The sequence below is a fragment of the Oncorhynchus mykiss genome, chromosome 7 (genome assembly GCF_057628025.1).
Source record: "Oncorhynchus mykiss isolate SJ-2025 chromosome 7, ASM5762802v1, whole genome shotgun sequence".
NCBI lineage: Eukaryota > Metazoa > Chordata > Actinopteri > Salmoniformes > Salmonidae > Oncorhynchus > Oncorhynchus mykiss.
The window spans coordinates 62600963-62622208 of record NC_143028.1 but is presented as its reverse complement, the minus strand read 5'-3'; the positions used below and the strand labels follow the sequence as shown (position 1 = coordinate 62622208).

The 21246-nt window shown below is 42.5% G+C and overlaps 1 protein-coding gene across 1 annotated transcript in view; it reads left to right on the top strand.

Moving 5' to 3' along the window:
• LOC149982629 (uncharacterized) overlaps nucleotides 1–8074 on the top strand; it is a 229931-nt gene extending 221857 nt beyond the window's left edge. Inside the window, exons 6-8 of the mRNA XM_090242224.1 lie at nucleotides 5149–5393; nucleotides 5616–5776; nucleotides 8033–8074. Coding sequence (XP_090098350.1) covers nucleotides 5149–5393; nucleotides 5616–5776; nucleotides 8033–8074 — 448 coding nt within the window. The remainder of the gene's footprint in view (nucleotides 1–5148; nucleotides 5394–5615; nucleotides 5777–8032) is intronic.
• Nucleotides 8075–21246: the final 13172 nt, after the last annotated feature.

Genomic DNA, 21246 nt, shown 5'->3' with positions numbered 1-21246 from the left:
ATGCCCACCAGTCCACTCTTTTTACCGCACATCGCTGGCGCACCATCTGTCGTTAATCCAACGAGTTTATCCCACGGCAGCTTTATTTCAGTTACACATTTGGAAACCTCCTCAAAGATTTCCTTTCCTGTGGTTGTGCCATGCATTGATTTGAATCCTAATAGCTCCTCCGTAACACACAGATTTGAGTCCACTCCACGGATGAAGACTGACAGCTGAGCAGTATCAGATGCGTCGCAGCTCTCATCCACAGCGAGGGAGAACGCAACAAAATCTTTTCCCTTTTCCATCAGCTGGTCATACAGATTGGTGGCAAGATCACATGTGCGATCAGCTACTGTGTTCCTGCTCAGGCTCACGTTTGAAAATGCTTGTTTTCTCTCTGGGCATACGAGGTCACAAACCTTCATCATGCACTTTTTCATGAACTCTCCCTCATTAAAGGGCCGGGCTGATTTTGCGATCTCTGCTGCCACTATATAACTAGCCTTTACAGCAGGCTCGCTTTGTGATGTGGCTTTTTTAAACATATTCTGTTGTGAAACCAAACTTCTTTTCATCTCCTCTACTTTCTGGCTCCTTTGAGTCATGTCCAGGTCCTTGTATTTGTCATGGTGTTTCGTTTCATAGTGTCGTCTAATGTTGTACTCCTTACTTACAGCCACGTTGACTCCACAAACAAGACAAACAGGTTTGTCTTTTACATATGTAAACAGATATTCTGCCTCCCACTTGTCCAGAAAGCTCCTGTTTTCTGCCTTTCTTTTCGCCATTTTTGGGAAGGGTTAGCTCGCTGACAGTTGTAGCGTCTATGTTGCTATGACTACTGTCACAGAGGAGAGAGCGTTTCTGGGTCCTGTCCTGATTGGCGCGCGAAAACAGCAGAGCATTATGGGATTCGTAGTATTAGTGGTGAATGCGCTGTATAATACCGGCGGGCCAGCTCTAGTAGTAATTTGGTATTGTCTCGCGGGCCAAATATAATTACCCCGCGGGCCAAATTTGGCCCACGGGCCAGAGTTTGACACCCATGGATTAGAACATTGAGAGTTTATATCTTTTTGAGGTAACTTGCACCTTCCCACTTGCCACAGCAGACACTGCAAGTACTCAATTACATTTGCTACTGTGATACTCTCTACTCTGGAACACGCTCTACTTTTTACTCTGGAAAACATACTTCTACAGTGTATTGCCAGTAACCACTCAAAAACTTTAAACATAGACTCTGATCTGTCCAATGAGCAAAACGGATTAAAGAATCCCACAGTACCAAAACACTCTCTCGCTCGCTCTCTCTCGCTCTCTCGCTCACTCTCTCACTCACTCACTCACTCACTCACTCACTCACTCACTCACTCACTCACTCACTCACTCACACACACACACACACATGCACATGCATGCTAATTAGAATCCATACACCAGCTTTAAGTGACACAGTCTATTGTATGCTCACCCCTCCTCTGCCTCTCTCCATTGCTTTCTCTGTGTCATCGTTGCTGTCTCTCTTGTCTGCCTTCTTCTTTTGCTGTCTCTGAGTATGCTACGGTGCTCTCTCTTGCCTAGCCTCTCCAGTCCTTTCCTGGTTATAAAAAGTGTAAAAATAAATAATTGTTTTAATTGTAATTTCACAGGCTTCTTCACCTCACCTGCAAATTATTGGTAAACCATGTTTTACTTATTCACTGTTTCTATTTCACCTGTTATAATTTATGCAAATAAATACAACAAATTATAATCTATAGAGCAGCTTGAAGTGATACAGTCTACTGTGTCCTCGACTCATCTCTGTTCTGTCTCCATCTGCCCTCTCTCTTCTTTCTCTGTGTCTTGCCTGTTACTGTCTCAGGTTCTTGTTATGGCCTGTTCTGTTATTCTGGTGTCTCTCTCTGTCATATCCTATTATTCTGTTGCTGTCTCTGTGTCTTGTCTGGTGTGTTTCTCCATCACCTATTATTATTTTGCTGTCTCTGTGTCTTGTCTGGTGCCTCTCTCCATCACCTATTCTTCTGTTTCTGTCTCTGTGTCTTGTCTGGTGTGTCTCTCCATCACCTATTATTTTGTTGCTGTCTCTATGTCTTGTCTGGCGTGTCTCTTTAGTTTTGCAATCCAAATGGTGAAGGGGATACTGGGGTAGTTTAACTTGTTTTGGGCCATAATCTGGGTCACATAAATCATCCTCTTCCCTATCATTTGCCCCCGGCTGTTGCTGATCTAAGTGCTCCACTGGCATGCTGTTCTCATCTGTCCTCCTCCTTGGATCATCTGAAAGGTAGCAAGGTAGAGGTACAACATGTCATGAGATAGTTTTAGAGGGCTACTGCACCTCCTGATTTGGCCTTGTTTTAGAATTGGTTCACTACGAAATGCCAGCAGCCATGACTGAATTAACTTGTGAGTTGGTTTCGGGGTGTGGTTTGATTGAAGGTCTCGTGGGTGTGTTTGCAGGTGGGAAGACTTAGCCAAATTATTTTGCACCCGGATGGTGTGCGACCTGACTTAGATATTTCATAGCCTACCTCCGAGGCTAGTTAGGGACCGTACATTTCTTTTTTACAAAATGTAAATGAGACAATATTTTCATGCTGCACAGTTTTCTCATTAAATTCTTTCAAAATGTGTACATGGATTTCTAGAATTTAGAGTTGGTTTGAGGTTTTTAAGTCATGAAATTTGGAGCTATTAGAATTTTAGCATATTGTCCCATGTACATTGTGTTATTTACCGATGGTCCCTAACTAGCCAAATAGGGATATCCAAAGTTAACCCAAATTTACCACAGGAATTACGATTGGGTCGCGTGCAGCTGCGCTCCGAATTGATGATTACTTGTGTACTGTCAGCTGTGGGCATGTGAACAGGACTGAAACAAACCCAACCATAATTTAAGTTGTGATGCTGTCACGCCCTGACCTTAGTTATCTATGCTTTCTGTATTATTTTGGTCAGGTAAGGTGTGACGAGGGTGGGTATGTGTGTTTTGTCTTGTCTAGGGTTTTTGTATATCTATGGGGTTGTTGTGTCTTTGGCTATGCCGGATTAAATTATATGACATGCTATTCTCTAAAATAATTTCTCCGTAATTAATATTACCTGATTGAGCTAATCATGTAAATGTAATTAACTAGAGAGTTGGGGAACCACAAAATAATATTTATAGAGCTGTTATCTTCCGAATAAACTCTTAAAGACCTAGTAATATTTTACATCAATAGCAGTCAATATTAATCATCACCTTAATTCAGTCTCATCTGAAAGTTGTACATTCTTGGTTATCTTCACGAACCCTGGCTAACAAGTTGAAAGAACAATACAAAATTGGGTTTAATTATTTATTTACTAAATACCTAACTAATCACAACGATTTACATATACACATAATAAATCATAACTTGATTACAAATTACATCATAAAGGAAAACGTACCCCAGGCGGGCAGAACAGATATGACAGCTTGTTACACAAAAGAAAAGGTCTGGATTTGAGTGAAAGAGCGGGAAGACTGAGGAACAAAGGGCGAAGCTGTGCTATCGTAAATAAAGTATCTCATGCATTCTAAATTACCGCCCATTTGGAAAAGGAAAATGCAATAAATATTTACTCTGAGCTGCGCTTCAGTAGGTTGGTGGTAGATGGAAGGCGGTGTTGCCAAACCGAGTCCTTTGTCCTTTGAAGAATGTCTCTGGTGGTCAATCGGATACGTTGTAGTAACGTCGTTGTGTGATAGATGGGATACTCTGTCTATTCCTTCCTAACCCTCGTTTGCAGCGGCTGTTGCTAACTCAACGGCTAGGAGGTATCACTTCTGTAGTGAATAAGAGTTCAAAGTTCATACCATTCGCAACCAAAGCTCATGCTGATGTTGGCTTCGTTCTGTAGTTATTATCTGAACCATTCTGACATCGGACCGTCATCCTCACGTCCTTGGAACAGGAGGTTATATTGTCGTCAAGGCTTTATATAGGAAGGGAGAGGAGGGCATGTTTGAAAAGTTTTATAGCCCATGTCCCTTCACAGGGGCGGGCCACTGATTGAGCAGATCCCTAACCTTATAAAAAACAAATTCTCACATTTTAGAAGCTAAATCACATTTCATCCCATCCCGAATAATTTCATATTCAAACATTTAAATTGAACAACAATTCCATGTGAATCCGATAACTCTGATGTGTAGACTTTCCACTGTAGTTTACATCATCTTATTATTGATGAGAATGACATCATATTCATTAAGTACCACCGCATATGTTTAATTGGTCGGATTACCAGAATATAATTCATTTCCCCCCACATTCAGATGTTCCCAGAATCTCTATGTTAACCAAGGTGTTTGCAAATGTAACATCAGTAGGGTAGAGAGAGGAAAAAGGGGGGAAGAGGTATTTATGACTGTCATAAACCTACCCCCAGGCCAACGTCATGACAGGGTTTTGGTATGTCTAGGTAAATGTAGGTCTATGGTGGCCTGAATTGGTTCCCAATATCAGAGGCAGCTGTTTATTGTTGTCTCTGATTGGGGATCCTATTTAGGTTGCCATTTTCCATTTTGGTTTTGTGGGTTATTGTCTATGTGTAGTTGCCTGTCAGCACTCGTGTCTTATAGCTTCACGTTCGTTTTGTTGTTTTGTTTAGTGTTCTTCGTGTTATGACGAACGTGACAGAATAACCCATCAAACTAGGACCAAGCCGTGTGAAAAGGAGGAACAGCGCTTAATGGGGAGATGGACCTGGGAAGAGAAATTAGATGGAGCAGGACCCTGGACGCAGCCGGGGGAGTTTTGCCGTCCTAAGGAGGAGATAGAGGCAGCGAAAGCGGAACGGCGATACTATGAGGAGAAATACCGGAGAATAGAGAAACGGAGAGGATATGAGGGTGCACGGAAGCCTGAGAGGCAGCCCCAATAAAAAAAAATTGGGGGGCACACGAGGGAATTGCATGAGTCAGGTTGGAGACCTGAGCCAACTCCTCGTGCTTACTGTGGGGAGCATGGTACTGGTCAGGCACTGTGTTATGCGGTGGAGCATCCAGCCAGGAAGGAAGGTGTCGGCTCAGTGCTCCAGTATACCTCCGTGGACCAGGATATGCATTTGCAGGGTGAAAATAAACATCCAGCCAGGACGGGTTGTGTCAGCTCTACACTCCAGACCTCCAGTGCGCCTCCACAGTCCAGTACATCCTGTTACTCCTCCCCGCACTTGCCCTGAGGTGCGTGTCCTCAGCCCGGTACCACCAGTTCCGGCACCACGCACCAGGCCTCCAGTGCACCTCCAGGGTCCAGTACGCCCGGTTCCTGCTCCTCGCACTCGCCCTGAGGTGCGTGTCCCCAGCCCGGTACCACCAGTGCCGGCACCACGCACCAGGCCTACAGTGCGCCTCGGCAGTCCTGAGCGTCCGGCGATGGTACCCAGCCCAGAGTGTCCGGAGACAGTACCCAGCCCAGAGTGTCCGGCGACAGTACCCAGTCCAGAGCATCCGGCGACAGTTCACAGTCTGGAACCTCCAACAACGGGCTACAGTCCGGCGCCTCCAACGGCGGTCCCCAGTCCGGTGCCTCCAGCGGCGTTCTCCAGTCCGGAGCCTCCAGCGACGATCCCCAGTACTTAGCCTCCAGCGACGATCCCCAGTCCGGCGCCTCCGGCGGTGATCCCCAGTCCGTCGCCTCCGGCGGCGATCCCCAGTCCAGCACCTCCGGCGGTGATCTCCAGTCTGGAGCTTCCGTCGGCGATCCCCAGCCCGGGGTCTCCAGCAACGGTCCCCAGCCTGGGGTCTCCGGCAACGGTCCCCAGCCCGGGGTCTCCGGCAACAGTCCCCAGCCCGGGGTCTCCGGCAACGGTCCCCAGCCCGGGGTCTCCGGCGATGATCCACAGTCCAGAGCCTCCGGCGATGAGACACGATTCAGCTCAACAATGGCGGAGGGACCAGTGTAAAGATGGGGGGCGGCGTCCACAACCAGAGCCGCCACCGAGGGTAGATGCCCACCTGGACCCTCCCCTATAAGTTCAGGTTTGCGGTCGGGAGTCCGCACCTTTGGGGGGGGGGGATACTATCACCTCCCGACCTTAGTTATCTATGTTTTCTGTATTAGTTTGGTCAGGTAGTGATTGTGTATATCTATGGGGTTTTGGTATGTCTAGGTAAATGTAGGTCTATAGTGGCCTGAATTGGTTCCCAATCAGAGGCAGCTGTTTATCGTTGTCTCTGATTGGGAATCCTATTTAGGTTGCCATTTTTCCATTTTGGTTTTGTGGGTTATTGTCTATGTGTAGTTGCCTGTCAGCACTTGTGTCTTATAGCTTCACGTTCGTTTTGTTGTTTTGTTAGTTTGTTTAGTGTTCTTCGTGTAAAAAAAGAAGAATGTATTCTTGTCATGCTGCAGTCATGACCACAAGTCTCACAAAACTCAGTTTTGGACAAGACTGACTTTATGACCAAAATGATCCTATTTACACTTTGTAGTCATTTTTGACAGTAGAATAAATGTTTCTGACTCAAATAGATGCCACAGTCTGTTTTCTAAATGAGAATATCGTTTTTAGGGGCAGTTGCTCATTAAAGTTACTGTATACTGACACGACAAGGTAAATTCAACTGTAAAGAAATGTTTAAGTGTCCACATAACAACACAACTCCAAACACAACAGACAAGAAGCTACATAGCCCCTAGGCTAAATGAATATAAAGACACATGAGCCAATAACATTGACCTGAAGAATGGAATAAGTTATAAGACCTCTATGATTAATTTTATTTTGGCACTTCTAACAGCTAATGTGAGATTTTTAGATGACATTACATTTGGAGACATAAATTAAGGGCCCATGTATTTTCAATGTTTTATTCACCTACAATCTAACCACAAAGCTGGCCATATTTTCCTCTCTCTTTCTGGCTGACCTCCCCCTTCCCTTCTAAGTTCTAGTTTGTTTATTTGTCATATACACATGATAATATGTGCCAGTTAGCAGATGCTAAAGATGGGTCATGGGAATCGAACCCACAATCCTGGCATTGCAAGCTCCATGCTCCACCAACTGAGCCATGCTGTGAAATCCTTACTTGCAGGTTAACCTCTCAAGAATGCAACAACAGTAGAAAAAGTAATAAAAAGATAAATAAAAAACAAAGCTCAATAAAATAATTTCCCCAATTTAATAATGGGCAGTTTATTTTACAAATATTTACATAGCCTATATGGAAATGAACAGACATGAGCCAAGCGGGTTAACCTGTAGAATTGTATAGGTTACAAGACTTATATGATTAATTTCATTTTGTCAGTTCTAGCACATCAACACTGCTAATTTAAACAGTGGAGGCTCCTCAGATGAGAAAAGGGAGGAACATCCTCCTCAGTGAATTTCATGAAAATAAAAATAGTGAAAGATTATACCAAATATATTCACATCACCAAATTATTGATTAAAACACACTGTTTTGCAATGGTCTACATTAGCCTCCACAACACTCGGTAGAGTAGCACCATGGCGTAGCCAGAGAACATCTAGCTTCTGACTTCCTCTGGATACATTGATCCAAAACCAATACAAAACCTAGGAGGATCTTGGTTCTCACCCCCTTCCATTGACTTACACAATAATTATGACAACTTCCGGAGGATGTCTTCCAATCTATCAGAGCTCTTGCAGCATGAACTGACAGAGAAAGAGAGAGATATTTGGCTGTATTTAAAAAGAAAATCACTTAACTAGCTAGCTGAACTCAAAAACCTAGCTCAAATAGAGAGGGTTTCTGTTAGCTAGCTGGCTATGGCTATCCAACACTGGAACTCTTCCAAGTCAAGGTAAGCTTTTGGTTATATTAATTTATTACCACCAGGGTCTGCTGGTGTAATTGCTAAACTGCTTTCTGTAGCGGGTTTACTAACGTGTTAGTTCTAGTATCTATTTTGACTATGAGGTGACAACGATGTATGCTGTGCATAGCGGTTAGCAGTTAGGATATGAAGGTTTGGCTTGGAAAAGGTTTTTCACCTGGTCACTGACAGCTGATGTGTTGTGCACTCCACAGGTTGTGGAGGGAAAAGGTGAGAGGAGGAAATCGCGTAGATAGTTGAAAGAAATAATTATATATACAAGGAGCAAAGTGATCATTCTGTTTTTATATGGCTTCTATGAAAATGTTTCAAATATTTTTTATTAAACACACACAAGAATGGTGTATGTATACAAGACAGGTATACAATTCTTATCTAACCATAAAAGAGCATACAGGAACAACCCAGAGTTCTGGGTGCAGAACAAATAATACAAAACACGACATACAAAACAAGGACACGTAGAAAGAAAGAGGGAAGATGTCCCCCCTATCCCCCCCTTATTCCCCCAACCCCCCCCCCCCCCCCCCCCCCCCCCCCCCAACTGCTCGGGTGGCAGGGCCAGCACATGCTGCCCAATGGTAGATTAAAATATTACAATTGAGAGTGCGTTAATAAGTACAACTTCACAGCGCCGACTCGTCCAAGTAGGAGAGGAAAGGCTGACAGATTTGATCAAATGTTGATAATTTATTGTTCAGAATGTATCTAATTCTTTCTAAGTGTACAGTGTTTGCCAATTCACTGAGCTATAATTTGGTAGAGGGCGCTTCCCTCCTTTTCCAAAACAACAAGATGAGTTTTTTTGCAGAGATGAGACCGTACGAGATTAGTTGTTTTTGGGGGTTGGTTAATCCGTTTAGGGACTCAGATACTCCCAGGATTATCAGAAGTGGGTCTGGATCTATTGAAGTCTCCAAAACTTCAGAGAGGATCCCAAAAATTCCACACCAATAACCATGCAAGCTAGAGCATAGGGCAAAGCAGTGGAGTAGTGTACCCTGCGCAGCCTGACATTTATCACATGTAGGGGATGTGTCAGGAAATATCCTATGCAGTTTAGTTTTGGAATAGTGTAATCTGTGTAATACCTTGAATTGTATGAGACGATGTCTGGAATTAATGGAGCATGTGTGGATATACTCCAAGCTCTCTTCCCAGTCTGCCACCGAGATGTCAGTCTCTAGTTCTTCCTCCCATTTTGCCTTGATGGCATCTGTAGAAGGTGTGCTAACAGTTAGAAAAGCATCATATAGACGCGATATCAGTTTATCTGAGGTGGGGCATATTTTTATGCATCCGTCAAACATGGAAGGTTTAGCATTCCCAAATGTTGGGAGGTGTTTTCTAACGTAGTCTCTAATTTGTAGGTACAGTGCCTTGCGAAAGTATTCGGCCCCCTTGAACTTTGCGACCTTTTGCCACATTTCAGGCTTCAAACATAAAGATATAAAACTGTATTTTTTTGTGAAGAATCAACAACAAGTGGGACACAATCATGAAGTGGAACGACATTTATTGGATATTTCAAACTTTTTTAACAAATCAAAAACTGAAAAATTGGGCGTGCAAAATTATTCAGCCCCCTTAAGTTAATACTTTGTAGCGCCACCTTTTGCTGCGATTACAGCTGTAAGTCGCTTGGGGTATGTCTCTATCAGTTTTGCACATAGAGAGACTGACATTTTTTCCCATTCCTCCTTGCAAAACAGCTCGAGCTCAGTGAGGTTGGATGGAGAGCATTTGTGAACAGCAGTTTTCAGTTCTTTCCACAGATTCTCGATTGGATTCAGGTCTGGACTTTGACTTGGCCATTCTAACACCTGGATATGTTTATTTTTGAACCATTCCATTGTAGATTTTGCTTTATGTTTTGGATCATTGTCTTGTTGGAAGACAAATCTCCGTCCCAGTCTCAGGTCTTTTGCAGACTCCATCAGGTTTTCTTCCAGAATGGTCCTGTATTTGGCTCCATCCATCCTCCCATCAATTTTAACCATCTTCCCTGTCCCTGCTGAAGAAAAGCAGGCCCAAACCATGATGCTGCCACCACCATGTTTGACAGTTGGGATGGTGTGTTCAGGGTGATGAGCTGTGTTGCTTTTACGCCAAACACAACGTTTTGGATTGTTGCCAAAAAGTTCAATTTTGGTTTAATCTGACCAGAGCACCTTCTTCCACATGTTTGGTGTGTCTCCCAGGTGGCTTGTGGCAACCTTTAAACAACACTTTTTTTATGGATATCTTTAAGAAATGGCTTTCTTCTTGCCACTCTTCCATAAAGGCCAGATTTGTGCAATATACGACTGATTGTTGTCCTATGGACAGAGTCTCCCACCTCAGCTGTAGATCTCTGCAGTTCATCCAGAGTGATCATGGGCCTCTTGGCTGCATCTCTGATCAGTCTTCTCCTTGTATGACCTGAAAGTTTAGAGGGACGGCCAGGTCTTGGTAGATTTGCAGTGGTCTGATACTCCTTCCATTTCAATATTATCGCTTGCACAGTGCTCCTTGGGATGTTTAAAGCTTGGGAAATCTTTTTGTATCCAAATCCGGCTTTAAACTTCTTCACAACAGTATCTCGGACCTGCCTGGTGTGTTCCTTGTTCTTCATGATGCTCTCTGCGCTTTTAACGGACCTCTGAGACTATCACAGTGCAGGTCCATTTATACGGAGACTTGATTACACACAGGTGGATTGTATTTATCCTCATTAGTCATTTAGGTCAACATTGGATCATTCAGAGATCCTCACTGAACTTCTGGAGAGAGTTTTCTGCACTGAAAGTAAAGGGGCTGAATAATTTTGCACGCCCAATTTTTCAGTTTTTGATTTGTTAAAAAAGTTTGAAATATCCAATAAATGTTGTTCCACTTCATGATTGTGTCCCACTTGTGGTTGATTCTTCACAAAAAAATACAGTTTTATATCTTTATGTTTGAAGCCTGAAATGTGGCAAAAGGTCGCAAAGTTCAAGAGGGCCGAATACTTTCGCAAGGCACTGTATCTGAAAAAATTAATTCTGGGAAGATTATAAGTTTCCCTCAGCAACTCAAAGGAAGCAAAGGTCCCTTCTATGTATAAATCCCCTATGGTACTTATCCCTAACTCTCCCCATCGCTCAAAGGTGTTATCAAGGTTAGAAGGGGCAAAGGAGGGATTCCTGGCGACAGGGAGCATGAATGACATTGGTCTAAGCTCAAAGTGGACTTTACTTTGCTTCCAGATTCGGACTGTGCTATGTATAATAGGATTGTTACTATAAAGTGACATTTCCAGATTGACAGGCGACAAAATCACAGCGCCAATAGAGAATGGGTGACACTCCTCACGCTCCATACTAAGCCAGCTGGATGCCGGAAGTACGTCATCCAACAGAAACGTAACAACGCGGAGGTTAGCGGCCCAGTAATAAAATATAAAATTTGGGAGAGACAATCCTCCTTCCATCTTGGATTTACAGAGGTGTTTTTTACCTATCATAATATATACATACATAATACTAAAATGCTAAGAGAAAATAGTAATAAAGTACAAATAGTAATTATATGTACGCACACCTACACAGACATAAGCACTACAGAGGGCTGGTGGGACTCTAGTCGGGAGAGAGGCCCACGGCCAGACAAAGGCAGAACGGCACAAAACATCAACCTGCTAACCAGGTGTCTGCCCCCTCCCAACCATCACCCCCAGTCCCCTGCAAGCAATAAATAAATGGTATGGTAGTAAGAATAATGTAAGGATTGTAAAATAAATAACGAAACAAAACAAAAGTGGGGGAATATACGTATATCCGTCCGAAGGTGTCAGTGATCAAACCTGGAAGTAAAAAATATGCATCGCTCTGAGCACAGCCGGGATGAAAGTGAATTTAACGTGAAATGAGAGCTCTGACCGCCATCCATTGGTCTGCTCAGCGTCTTACATGTTCGGTAGCCCTTGTTGAGCCCGTTTAATATGTTTTCACACAATATGGAATAGTATGGATTCGAGTCCATGAGCAGACCCTAACACGCAATAACAAGGCACTCTAACCTGTACGGGGGATTGGTGTATATCCCCGGATAAACTTCTCTGCGTCCAAAACCGAGGAGAGCCAAATCTTCTCATCGGAAGGCGGGGTAATTCTTAGTCTTGCAGGGAAGAGTAAGGCTGGGCGAAGATGGAGTTTGTAGAGTTTGGTCATGACATCTCTGTAGTCGGCGCGATGCTTTGCCACATCGGGCGCATAATCCTCATATACACGGAATGGATGCCCTTTATGTGACAAGTTGCCCCTCATTCGAGCTTCACGCAGGATAAGATCCTTGGTCTTGAAACTGTGACAACAGATGATTACTGGGCGAGGACGTTGGCACGGTCCAGGCACTGGGACAAGGGAGCGATGTGCGCGGTCCAGCTGGGGATCCGAATCCAAAACATCCGATCCCATTGCATCCTTCAATAGCTTGGCGAAGAAGTCAGTGGGGCGAGAGCCCGCCTCTACCCCCTCTGCCAGACCAACAACGCGAAGGTTATTACGTCTGGATCGGCCCTCCAGGTCCACCACTTTCACCGAAAGCCTCTGCACACTATCCTGCAATGACGTGCATAGCTTCTCTAACTCGTCGATCCTACCAGCGTTGAATTCAGAAGCTTTCTCAAGGTCCACAATACTCTGGCCATGCGAAGCGACCGTTCGAATGATGCTCTCGATTTTGGTGTCCAGTTCAGCAATAGTGGCCTTAAGATCCTCAGCTATAGCAACACGTAGCTCCGACAAAGCCCGGGTAAGTTCTGTAAGTGTCACGTTGTTGCATGTGCCTCCCGCCATGTCTGTCTCGTTGTTTAGTGGGGAGTAGGCCTCCGCTGTGGATTTATTGTCCTTTGATCGCTTACTACTCGGCATTTTCATATAAAAAGTTACAATCTTGTATTAGAAAGAAACGTTTGTTGTAAAAAGTGCCATAAAGTAGGTTAAATTAGATTATTTCGCAAAAAAGTTGCAGGAGCCTCTCACGCACAGCCGTTCACTCCAACATGCTAGCTCTGCCCCGGCTGCTATGAAAATGAACTGTGTTTGCATGTGATCAGGGGTGTATTCCTTCTGCTGATTCCTTTGAAAAAAATGGAAGCAAAATGAGGATAAACATACCTGAATTTGTCCAATAGAAACTAATTTGCAACTTTTGGACTAATAATTATACACCCTAGATCAGCCTGATGCAGGCAAGAGTTTGCAAGGCGGTACTGAATGTGTCACTGTTATCTTGATTACTCAATAGTCTCTTGATATGAGCACCTACGTTGTAAACTTTCGTTCATAGGTTAGGTTGTTGTAACCTCATGATGGGTACAGGGAAAATTCAAGTATCATGTAGTTGCCTAAACCTATTACTGTTACACTGAGCTGGGTGAATGGAATATGAATTACAGTCATCCAATATGCTCTAATAGAAATAAGGCCATGCTTATAAAAACATCACCGACCACCACCTTAAACGTCACCGACCGCCACTGAATTTAAACAGGGTTAAATATAATGTTGTAGTAAAGTTCATCTTCGGTCCACAGGGGCACTGTGTCACTATGCTTCAGTTAGAAAAACATTATTTCATTTCTTCGGTCTTAGTTAGCTAGCCAGCCAGTAGTTACCAAAGTGGCTAGCCAGCCAAGCTAGCTACAGAAATGTAACCCATCAAATACATTCCCTGGAAATAAACACTTTTCATGATATCCTGAAATATATCAACATCCTTAGCTTGCCCACTCACTAAATATACAGTTAACTTTTGATGAGAATTACAAAATATGTACTGTATAGCATTCTGTCATCCTCTGCTGTCATCCAGCAGACGACACCATTCTGTATACTTCTGGCCCTTCTTTGGACACTGTGTTAACAACCCTCCAGGCAAGCTTCAATGCCATACAACTCTCCTTCCGTGGCCTCCAATTGCTCTTAAATACAAGTAAAACTAAATGCATGCTCTTCAACCGATCGCTACCTGCACCTGCCCGCCTGTCCAACATCACTACTCTGGACGGCTCTGACTTAGAATACGTGGACAACTACAAATACTTAGGTGTCTGGTTAGACTGTAAACTCTCCTTCCAGACCCATATCAAACATCTCCAATCCAAAGTTAAATCTAGAATTGGCTTCCTATTTCACAACAAAGCATCCTTCACTCATGCTGCCAAACATACCCTTGTAAAACTGACCATCCTACCAATCCTCGACTTTGGCGAGGACTATGGCCTCCAATACCCTACTCAACAAATTGGATGCAGTCTATCACAGTGCAATCCGTTTTGTCACCAAAGCCCCATATACTACCCACCATTGCGACCTGTACGCTCTCGTTGGCTGGCACTCGCTTCATACTCGTCGCCAAACCCACTGGCTCCATGTCATCTACAAGACCCTGTTTGGTAAAGTCCCCCCTTATCTCAGCTCGCTGGTCACCATAGCATCTCCCACCTGTAGCACACGCTCCAGCAGGTATATCTCTCTAGTCACCCCCAAAACCAATTCTTTCTTTGGCCTCCTCTCCTTCCAGTTCTCTGCTGCCAATGACTGGAACGAACTACAAAAATCTCTGAAACTGGAAACACTTATCTCCCTCGCTAGCTTTAAGCATCAACTGTCAGAGCAGCTCACAGATTACTGCACCTGTACATAGCCCACCTATAATTTAGCCCAAACAACTACCTCTTTCCCTACTGTATTTAATTTATTTATTTATTTTGCTCCTTTGCACCCCATTATTTTTATTTCTACTTTGCACATTCTTCCATTGCAAATCTACCATTCCAGTGTTTTACTTGCTATATTGTATTTACTTTGCCACCATGGCCTTTTTTTGCCTTTACCTCCCTTATCTCACCTCATTCGCTCACATCGTATATAGACTTGTTTATGCTGTATTATTGACTGTATGTTTGTTTTAATCCACGTGTAACTCTGTGTCGTTGTATGTGTCGAACTGCTTTGCTTTATCTTGGCCAGGTCGCAATTGTAAATGAGAACTTGTTCTCAACTTGCCTACCTGGTTAAATAAAGGTGAAATAAATAAATAAATAAAAATAAATAAATGAAATAATCCTCGGTTGTATTTGATATGGAATGGTGAGGATACTCTTGTAATACATTTTTCATACTGTGGCTTTTTGAAGTGTTCTGTACTGTATAGTGTATGTTTGAGTTTGAGTTTATTTTTATTTTTACAGGGACAGTGCACATTAATCAACGTTTCAGTAAAAGTGCCGGTTTTAGCCAGCCGGCTAATTTTCAACCGCAGTCCCTGGGCAGGTTATTAAAAACAATTACAATATAGACAATAGCAGCATAGAACAAGCAAGACATAGCAACATAGGACAAGCAAGACATAGCATATAGACAGAGCAACAGAGGACAAGCAAGACGTAGCATACAGACAGAGCAACATAAAACAAAAAGCAGCAAGACAAAATTCATAAAAGCAACAAAGTGTTTCCACACCTCACAAGCTACAGACAACAGACAACATGGAAAGCGGCAACACACAGCTAGGGACCATGTTCACAAATCTGATTGACCTTTAGCCATGTCTTCAAGCATTTTGTGAAAGTGTGATATGTGGTGCAGTTATGTGTGTCTGATGGCAGTGTATTCCAGACATGGGAAGCTCTCACAGAGAATGCAGATTTACTAAAGGTGCTTTTCCTTAGTGGAACTATACAGTCACCTCTCATGGCAGACCTTGTGGATCTGCTGCCATATGTCTGGGTTTTCTGTTTAACAAAAATATTGAGTGGAGGGGGAGCCAGGCCATTAAGGATCTTGAATACAATACATGCATCGGTGTATTGCACAAGATTTTCCCAACTCAAGAGCTCATGCTTTCTAAGAATGTGACAATGATGATGGCTATTGGGCTTCCTATCAAGCACTTTGAGAGCCTGTTTGTTGACAGACTGAATAGGTTTTAATGTTGTACAGCAAGCTTGGGCCCAACTAGTCAAGCAGTATGTTAAGTGGGGGAGTATCATAGATTTGAAGTACAGGTTTTCTACCTCTGTAGTCAAACAATTTCGTATAAATCGGAAATTAGCTAGGTTGAATTTGGTTATTTGAATTACCTTTTTCACATGCTTTTTAAAAGAGAGGTTGGAATCAAGTATGATGCCAAGGTACTTAAAATCGGATACCACCTGGAGCTTCTCCCCTGACACATAGACATCTGGCTCAGTAGCATCTGTTGCCCTCTTTGTGAAGAACATGCAAACAGTTTTTTTCACATTGAGATGCAAACACGAGTCACTGAGCCACTTTGTAACCTGGACCATTACAGTAGTGAGTTCTTGTGCAGCTTGTTGTTTGCTCTTTGCATGCACATATATCACTGTATCATCTGCATACATTTGAACTTCAGACCCAGTACAGACAGAAGGCAGATCATTCATGTACAGGCTGAACAGGAGGGGCCCCAGTATTGACCCTTGGGGCACGCCCACATCATAGCTACGAGTGGGCGACAGCTCATTGCTCACTCTGACACACTGAGTTCTGCCTTCAAGGTATGATTTCATCCATCTCAAGGCATCAGGGGAAAAGTTGAACTTGGACAATTTTGTGATGAGAATCTCATGGTTAACAGTATCAAAAGCTTTCCTTAGGTCCAGAAACACAGCCCCAACAGCACCCCCTTTGTCCTTTGTCCCTATGTTTGTGTGTAGTTGTATCATGTGTGTCCTCTACAAATATTCGTGAGGAGTTAGTTTTATCTTTGAGTATAAATGTTTTTTTTCTAACCATTTAAGTGGTTAGACTTAGCCTACACAAAGTAGGCCTACAAGAAAAATCAGCAATGCAGTTAAAGATGCACTATGCAGAAATCGCTCCACCATTCCTGGTTGCTGAATTACAATAGTTTGCTTAATTTCAGTTTATGTTACAAAACAAATGAAGTATAGTGTAGAGAATCATTTTACCATCTAAATAGTTGTGAAATATATTTTACATAACCAAAAATATCGTATTTTCAGATGTTTGAAGCTAGAGTACAAAACAGAAAGTAAAAGAGACTAAAAGCAAACTTAACAATGGGAAACATAGACATAGCACCCATAGAACAGATCTACTGCTTCTTAGACTTGCTTTCAATCAGAATGACAGATCTATAACACACATTTCTATATGAATTTGGTTGGGTTGCCCAAAAAGTGAAATATTGCAGCTTTAAATAGATGATCTTCATATTCCCCCCATTCACTATTTTTCTGTAGATTGCACTGGTTATGAATTGTAAATACTATATTATAATCATTAATATCAGACTCAGAGTTCAAAATACAAAAACAGGCCTATAGTTTATACAGCTGTTTCATGGAATTTGTACTTTTTCCCATTCAAGAAACACGCACAACTCTATCATGCAATATCACCTACCTGTACATAATGTACCTTATTGAGGCTCTTGCCCTCTCTTGTCCAAAGATACTATAACACCCCTAAATAAAAAAATACACCTACAATCATAAAAGCTGTTCTTTTACACGTAAACAGGTGTGTAACCCAATCAGGAAGTAAAGAATGATGGCGACGAGTTCAAGAAAAATTGTTTATCATGTTTGAAAATTATTTATTATTTTGTTTATTCAATTCACACTGTGAGACACATGACACTAGTTTATCTTTATCCCAGAAGTTATTAGAGGATGCGAATGGATTCCATATGAGAGGCGTCAACTCAACAGGTGAAGTAGCATATCTGATACCTGTCACTTTATCATTGTTGACAGTTGTAAATATGCGTTCACCTAGACATTCGGTTTATGGCAATCATATTTGTGACAAGCAATCTCATTTCTCAGATTGATTTCTACATCTCTGTCTGTCGTTCAATAGGCAAGACTGCACCCTGGGCTCATTGCAGCTGTTATATTCGTTAAACACTACATGACCAAAAGTATGTGGACACCTGCTCGTTGAACATCTCATTCCAAAGTCATGGGAATAAATATGGAGTTGCTCCCCCTTTTGCTGCTGTAACAGCATCCACTCTTCTGGGAAGGCTTTCCACTAGAAGTTGGAACATTGCTACAGGGATTTGCTTCCATTCAGCCACAAGAGCATTAGTGAGGTCGGGCACTGACGTTGGGTGATTAGTTCTGATTCGCAGTCGGCGTTCCAGTTCATCCCAAAGGTGTTCGATGGAGTTCAGGTCAGGGCTCTATGCAGGCCAGTCAAGTTCTTCCACACCAATATAGACAAACCATTTCTGTATGCACCTCACCTTGTGCAAGGGGGCGATGTCATGCTGAAACAGAAAAGGTCCTTCCCCAAAATGTTGCCACAAATTTGGAAGCACAGAATCGTCTAGGATTTCATTGTATGCTGTAGCCTTAAGATGTCCCTTCACTAGAACTAAAGGGCATTGCCTGAACCATGAAAAACAGCCCCAGACCAATATTCCTCCTGCACCAAACTATACAGTTGGCTTGTGTGCAGCTGCTCGGCCATGGAAACCGATTTCATGAAGCTCCCGACGAACAGTTACTGTGCTGAAATTGCTTCCAGATGCAATTTGGAACTCTGTAGTGAGTGTTGTAACCAAGGACAGACAATTTTTACATCTACGCACTTCAGCACTTGAAGGTCCTGTTCTGTGAGCTTCTGTGGCCTACCACTTCGTGGCTGTGATGTTGTTGCTCCTAGAAGTTTCCACTTCACAATAACAGCACTTACAGTTGACCGGGGAAGCCCTTCAGTAAGGCCATTCTACTGCCAATGTTTGTCTATGGAGATTGCATTGCTGTGTGCAACTGGTGTTGCTGAAACAGCCAAATCCACTAATTTGAATGGGTGTCCTCATACTTTTGTTTATATAGTGTATTTGCTGTGATTCTTGCTGCCGTTTTTATCATCAGAAAATATTGCCTTCTCCTCAAGTAAGTGTGAGATTGATATAGCTCATCATAGAGCTGTGTTGGGCCTATGTATTTTTGATCATTATGGATTTATCATGAAAAACCAAACATTTTGCCTGCCTGGAGATCCAGTAATCTGTATCTTGTCTGCATTTGTGTCAATATGAATGGAGCCTCTTATGGATTTATGATTGTTTTCCCTGGGTTGTCCATTATGCTATGTTCATGTTATTTAATCAATGTATTTTGCTGATGTAGTACCCATGGTGCTATAATAATGAACAGCTTAAGTCATAGTCTGATTAATAAATGCATGTCTGTCCTGGAGTAACTTAATGTAAATGTAAAAATTTGTTTTTTCTTTTCAATGAGGGCACATACGGATACTCAGTGCTAAGCTGGTATGAGGGACTGAGGAGGAGGAGGAGGGGAAGGGGTCTGGGCCCTACTCACCTGGGGAGGAATCTAATTAGGTTGGTGGTCCTGGTCATGTATCTCTGTCATCCTCCTTGTAACTATAGTGGTATAGGGTGAAGTTTTCCCTAAAAATTGTTTAGGTTAGGATTGGGGGAAGGGAAGCTGATCCTGGATTTGTACCGAGGGGAACTACAGTCTACTCCAGAACAGCTGTCTCAATTAGGGGTGATATTAACTTTTTAGAGTCAGGAAAACTTGAGCAACACTTAAGATATGCCATATAATTTTGTAATTTTACCTGCATGTGCAGTACTTGGCTCCTTAACATTGGAACATATATTTTTTGCATATTTTTGCAGGGCTTGTGGGTATTTTTGCTGTGGTAAGATATCTAATTTTGTCTTTCTTCTCCCTTCTCCCCTCCAACAGGATATGTTGGAGTGATTCATTAGTTGGATGACACTGCTCTTATGTTAGCTGAGGTGGACTGTGAAGTGTATGTGTGTGTGTGTGTATGTGTGCATTTGTTAAGTTGTTACCTCTTCTTCTCCCTGTACCCCTTCCAGTCTACATGCACCAGAAATGGCTGGGCTGATTTGCCTTGATTAGTTCTAACAGGGCTATTATCCATTGATGTTGAAGTTGGTTATAACTCAGGGAATTGTCATCATGACATGTATGCCTTATTCTACACACCCACTGCCCCCCCAGTCTTTGAGACTGTGGGGGGGACTGACTGTATTGAGTAGCTTGGATGAATAAGGTGCCCAGAGTAAACTGCCTGCTACTCAGGCCCAGAAGCTAGAATATGCATATAATTAGCAGATTTGGATGGAAAACACTCTGAAGTTTCTAAAACTGTTTGAATGATGTCTGTGAGTATAACAAAATTCATATGGCAGGCAAAAATCTGAGACAAAACCGAACCAGGAACTAGGAAATCTGAGGTTTGTAGGTTTTCAAGTCTTTGCCTATCCAATATACAGTGTCTACGGGGTCATATTCCTAAGGCTTCCACTAGATGTCAACAGTCATTAGAACCTGGTTTCAGGCTTCTACTATGAAGGGGGAGAGAATAAGAGCTGTTTGAACCAGGTGTCTGGCAGAATGCCATGAGCTAAGTCACACGCTTGGCCGTGAGAGCGAGCTGCGGTCCCTTTCATTTCTAAAGACAAAATAATTGTCCGGTTGGAACATTATTGAAGATTTATGACAAAAACATCCTAAAGATTGATTCTATACATTGTTTGACATATTTCTACGACCTGTAATGTAACTTTTTTGACTTTTCGTCTGGACTTGCATTTGGATTACTGGACTAAATGCGCAAACAAAAAGGAGGTATTTGGACATAAATTATGGACTTTATCGAACAAAACATTCCGATGAAGATCATCAGAGGTAAGTGAATGTTTATAACGCTATTTCCGAGTTTTGTGACACCTCTCCTCTGTTGGAAAATGGCTGTATGTTTTTCTGTGGCTTGGCGCTGACCTGACATAATTGCATGGTGTGCTTTTACCGTAAATTTTATTTTAAATCTGACACAGCGGTTGCATTAAAGAGTAGTTTATCTATAATCGTATGTATAACACTTGTAACTTAGATCAATGTTTATGTTGAGTATTTCTGTAATTTGATGTGGCTCTCTGCACTTTCACAGGATGTTTGTTTGAGACAATGCATTTCTTAACATAACGCACCAATTTCAAATGACGTTTTTGGACATAAAGATGAACGTTGTAGAGCAAAACACACATTTATTGTCTAACGTGGAGTCCTAGGAGTGCCAGTGAAGATCATCAAAGGTTAGTGATTCATTTTAATGCTATTTCTGTCTTTTGTGACACCTCTCCTTCTTTGGAAAATGGCTGTATGGTTTTCTGTGACTAGGTGCTGACCCAACGGTGAAAGCAGACACTGGCTGGATTAACAAGAAGTTTAACTTTAAAATGGTGTATAATACTTGAATATTTGAGGAATTTTAATTATGAGATTTCTATTATTTGAATTTGGCGCCCTGCAATTTCACCTGCTGTTGGCGAGGTGGGACGCTAGAAGAACAGAAACTATGTCTGCACTGCATAGGTCTAC